General features: G+C 34.6%; 1 protein-coding gene across 1 annotated transcript; it reads left to right on the top strand.

The window, feature by feature from the left end:
* Positions 1-2884: 2884 nt before the first annotated feature.
* Positions 2885-4057, top strand: LOC110093820 (DNA replication licensing factor MCM3 homolog 1-like). The gene is made up of 3 exons (XM_028696392.1): positions 2885-3146; positions 3243-3355; positions 3429-4057. The coding sequence occupies exons 1-3, from the start codon at positions 3081-3083 to the stop codon at positions 3757-3759; spliced, it is 510 nt and encodes a 169-aa protein (XP_028552225.1). The 5' UTR covers positions 2885-3080; the 3' UTR covers positions 3760-4057.
* The last annotated feature ends 825 nt before the right edge of the window (positions 4058-4882 follow it).

Raw genomic sequence — 4882 nt, forward strand, 5'->3', positions numbered from 1 at the left:
AATGTGAATAATACTGCTAAGCACTTTTAGGCGTAATATGACATTTTAATATGTGTTTTAACTGTGTTAGCATTGTTAAGTATTTCTTAATTGTTTATTTTTTTATTATAAATTGCTTGTGTATTTCATTGAGCCTAACTCATTAGTTGTGGTTGTACAATAGGAAAGAGAAAGGAGTCATTGGGACAGTAAAAAGAGGTGATCATTCTTTTGGTGTAAATATGTTTTGGATGTACAAAGATATCTAAAATGAGATTTGAATGCTTGATGTATAGACTTTTGGGTATGTAAATAAATTTTAAAAGTTTTAGTAGAACTTTGTATTTACTTTAATTATATTTAATGTTCATTAAGAGACATTATATGCTTCCCGTTATTAATTATGGAATTTGACAGGGATTTAAAATAATATTTTGCATAATCCTTGGTAAATTTGTTATATTATGAAATGATGCATTTTCTTACAGTAATGCATTACGCAACTTACAATTACAGTAATTTGTGAAATTCTATAATGAGTTTATGTACGCTTTCATTGCTATAATGCAATCAAATATGTGTTTGTGTTATTTAATATGGTAATATTGAAGAATTTAATGTGACATCTATCTATTAAGAGTTGCAAATGGGTTAGAATCTGTGGATTTTGTTTAAGAAAGGGGAAATTATTTATATTGAGAGTTATTCCTGCTCGATATAGTTATTTATTGTGTTGTATTTAAATTTTCTTATAAATGCCTAATAAATGAAATGTCTGAAAATTTAGATCCATATTGTGACTTGTTCAGTTATGTTAACTCATAGATGTTTTATTTTGTGTTTTTAGGTTTTGGGAAAACGAAAGAGTATGTTGATTAGTAGTTTTCAGGATTATGATCTTAGTATTTATTTATTTATTTTTATTTTGGCACAACCATGACTGATTTTATTACTTTGTCATGTAGTTTGATTTGTAGTCATGCACTATAATAATATATACTTTCTTATGATAAATGAAATATTAATTTTTATGGATGAGTTTTTTTTTTAAGTACATTGGATGTTGATAGTATCTATATTTTTATTATTGTTTTAAAGTTTATATTTGGAATAAAATTTTGAAATTTTTTTATAAACTAGATAATGGGATTCACTTGTCTCAAGGCAACATGATTAGGGGTGGATCTAGTCTAATTTTTTAGGATGGACAAACTCATCATATAAAAAATGTATATATATATATATATATATATATATATACACACACACACACACACACACACACAAAGTCTTATATTTCATTATAATTTATACATAAAAAAACAATTAAAAGCTTTGCATTTTATTTTACATTTTATGATAATGTTACATAATGACTTAATTATGAATAAAGTCAAATACTTCATTCTCGATGTATGACACTAGACAGTCATGAACTATGCATCACCCATTATACTATGAAATCGATGCTTGATAATTTTTATTGGAGAAAATGCTATGTAAATTGTGGTAGTATAAACTAGTAAAGTTAGTACAAAAAATAATAAGTTTATAAATCAGGGAATACACAATATTCTTTTAGGCCTTTATGATATGTTTTACAAGAGCAAAAGTGCTAGTCAAAGATGTAAACTCATCGCTTGTATGTATATCAATAACATAAGTTGATAGATGATGTTCAAGAGACATGAGATCAACCATAAAAAATGTTGGATACAACTGTGCAAGACAAATTAACTTTCCATTATTATTAGTATAAAATATATTATTTGGGTTTAAATAGTCAGTTGCCGAGCATAAGTCCAACAATAATTGGAAGCTCAGGACATCATTCGGTGGCCAAGCGGAAGTCTGACGTCAATCCGGTGACAGTTGGTGGCTCAACGGTGGACGAGGAGTTTAGTGGCAAGAGAACTCTTATTTCCCTCTCTTCATTGCTTCAATCCCCTTCCACAACGAATGAGTGGTATATTTATAGTTTTCAGAGTGGCATGACAAATAAATAGGAGGAAGATCAATGGTAAGTTGGGAGTTTGTTTGAATAAATGATCGATATTGATCCCTTTAATTGTAAACCATTTATTAGGCATTTGAATGTCTTAATGATATTAGAATTCGACGACCTTAGCCCCTCTGGATGTCTCATCAAGCCGCTTGATTCGGCTATAAGCATGTTATGTTTGGAATTCGCTTTGGCAATATGGATTATGGTTTGAACCTTCCAAAGATGCTTTGAGTCTTTGATTTGGGTCCATTTGGTCGCAGATTGAGTTTAATTTAGAGTTGTTGGGATCATCTTTTAGAGACGTTCAATTCTACTGTAAGTTTGACGAGATCGAAGTTCATATGATTCATATCACAAGCTTTGAACTTGATATTATCTCGAGATTCGTGCCCGATCAAGATAATTTTTTTGATGATATATCAATAATCATATAGAATTTACCGCGCGGCCCGACGCTAATAAAATGACGCCACGTGCTCTTACTTTTTTACCGCGCGGCCCGACGACCTGACCCGGAACGGAAACCCGATATTGCTATGTTCGTGTATTGCTAGGTATTGCTTGACAATAACGAGAAATACCGCTTTGTCAAGACTAAGACCGAGCAATACCTAGCAAAACCGGGGTATTGCTAGGTATTGGTCTTGACAGAACGGTATTTCTCATTACCGAGCAATACCGAGCAAAACCTAGCAATACCCTGGTTTGTACAAATCAGCTAATACATAACAATATTGAGTTCTGATTCGGGTCGGATGTCGGGCCGCACTGTAAAGAGTAAGAACATGTGGTGAGATTTTATTGACCTCCGGATGTAGAGAGCTACGTCAGATGTCCGGATCTAATAAAAATTCCCTTAAAACAGAGGACTAGGGCAAGCAAACGAATAGCAGCCGATGGATCGTTCATCAGCGCATGGTCCTCTTTCCCGCTAAAAACCGGTCGTCACTCTCATTTCCCGCCATAAAGAACTTTCGGCGGTATTTTTCATAGTTGTTGAAGAGCTAAAACTTCTGCCGATATTCTGCTTCTCCTCTATTTACTTTGTATTCTCTTGCCACTGTCTCTTGGTTTGCGGTTCGAAGGATCCGCTGCAATGGAAGTCAACGAGGATGTGATGGCTGCGAATAAGCGCGCCTTTCTGAATTTCTTGGACGAAGATGTATGCTTTTGCTTCTTCCCACTCTCGAATTTATTTTCCAACCCGAAATATTAATATTTTTGATCGATCCATGTATTTTTGGGTGATTTGTTTTAGGTGGGTAAGGGATTTTACATGAAGGCTATAAGGGATATGGTCCAGAACAAGCGCTGTCGCCTTATTCTCGGCATGGATGATATACGCAGCTATAGTCTGGACCTTGCCCGAAGGTCAAATCCCTACCTTTTGTTACTAGCTTGGGCTTTGGGTTTGTTTATTTTTACGCTCCTTTGTGTTCTTCAGATTGATTCGGAATCCGGGGGATTTCATACAACCAATATCCGATGCCCTAACGGAAGTCACACGAAATGTGGACCCGAAATACCTGAAGGAAGGGGAGAGAGTGCTCGCGGGATTTAGCGGACCCTTTGGTTTCCACAAGGTTACGCCAAGGGATCTCATGTCCTCATTCATCGGATCCATGGTTTGTGTTGAAGGGATCGTGACCAAGTGTATGTCATCATCATCTCACTCTGCCTGTTTGCAAAAAAAACAAAAGAAAAAAGGAAGAAGATCGGTTAAATTGTTTAATAGATTAGCTTATCCGTGTCTAATCACAACCCTTTCTAATTGATCATTGATTAAGGTCTCCTGTCACCTAGACTTTTTTTTTTCCTTCTTCTATAGTATTGAAAATATATGATGGATTAGTAGTTCTCCTTTGGAAAACTTTTCCACAATGATATTAAAAACTGGCTTTAGAGGTACCGCTGAGCAATGCATTGGCTTTGAGCATTGCTTGTTTATGGAGCACAAACTTGCAATAAAGGCACAAAGCACACTCGTTGCACCACTTCGGCATGTGGCATTATAGCATTTTGCATTTAGTTTTGAATCAGAATGAAATCCTTATTTAAATTTGATGCTACTTAAATTCTATAGCCAAGTAGGAGAACACTAGGAAGGCAACAAGATACTTACTTTCAATAAACATAAGCTAACACCAACAGAATGAAACTTAATAGTAAATATATATAAGTAAATGATTAGAAAATTTTGCAAAGAAACAAATTAAAACTTAAATTTAACTACCCTCAAAACAATCTAGAAGGGTTGCCTCACATGCAAATCACTAAAATAGAGAATGAAGCCCATAAGAAAAACAAACAAGTGGATTGCCACATAAATTATGATCCAGCTCAAGTTGGGGCTCCTTCAGCAAATACCAACAAACGGGGAACAACAACACATTATACTCGCAATATTTGGAGTAGAAAGATACAAGTGGAAGGGAAACCATGAAGAGAAGAAATGTATAGAAGACCTAGAAGAAGAAATAGGTGTAGGAAGAAGATAGCTCTCAAGCTAGGAAGAAAACCCTCAGGTTTGAATTCATTTTCACCAGCAACAACTCCCTTACAGCAGCAAAGCAACCATATTTTATAGGAGAAGAAGCCCTAATAACCCACATAAATGTTCCACCCAACTAGCCAATAGAAGCCAATCAATACATCTACTTTTTGAGAAGATAAAACATTATTCTAGGAATCAAAAAGGAGGGAATTGAACGACCAGCAACAGGGAAACCAAAGACTGCTTAGAAAACCAACAACCAACCAACATGAGAATCTGAGCACCAAACCCAAGTACGATCATGGGTTGATTTCCATCATAGGGCACATAAAAAAAATATAGTCCAAAACTACATAGCATCCAAAACATAAGAAAATAAAATACAAAATATAAAATGATAATTT

The sequence above is a fragment of the Dendrobium catenatum genome, unplaced genomic scaffold, assembly GCF_001605985.2.
Source record: "Dendrobium catenatum unplaced genomic scaffold, ASM160598v2 fragScaff_scaffold_742, whole genome shotgun sequence".
Classification (NCBI taxonomy): Eukaryota; Viridiplantae; Streptophyta; class Magnoliopsida; order Asparagales; family Orchidaceae; genus Dendrobium; species Dendrobium catenatum.

Excerpts from the sequence above, each read along its gene's own strand:
- LOC110093820 (XM_028696392.1), top strand. The coding sequence starts at position 3,081 with ATGGAAGTCAACGAGGATGTGATGGCTGCGAATAAGCGCGCCTTTCTG. Across the intron at positions 3,147-3,242 it reads TGAATTTCTTGGACGAAGAT|GTGGGTAAGGGATTTTACAT; the intron begins GTATGCTTTTGC and ends GATTTGTTTTAG. Across the intron at positions 3,356-3,428 it reads AGTCTGGACCTTGCCCGAAG|ATTGATTCGGAATCCGGGGG; the intron begins GTCAAATCCCTA and ends TGTGTTCTTCAG.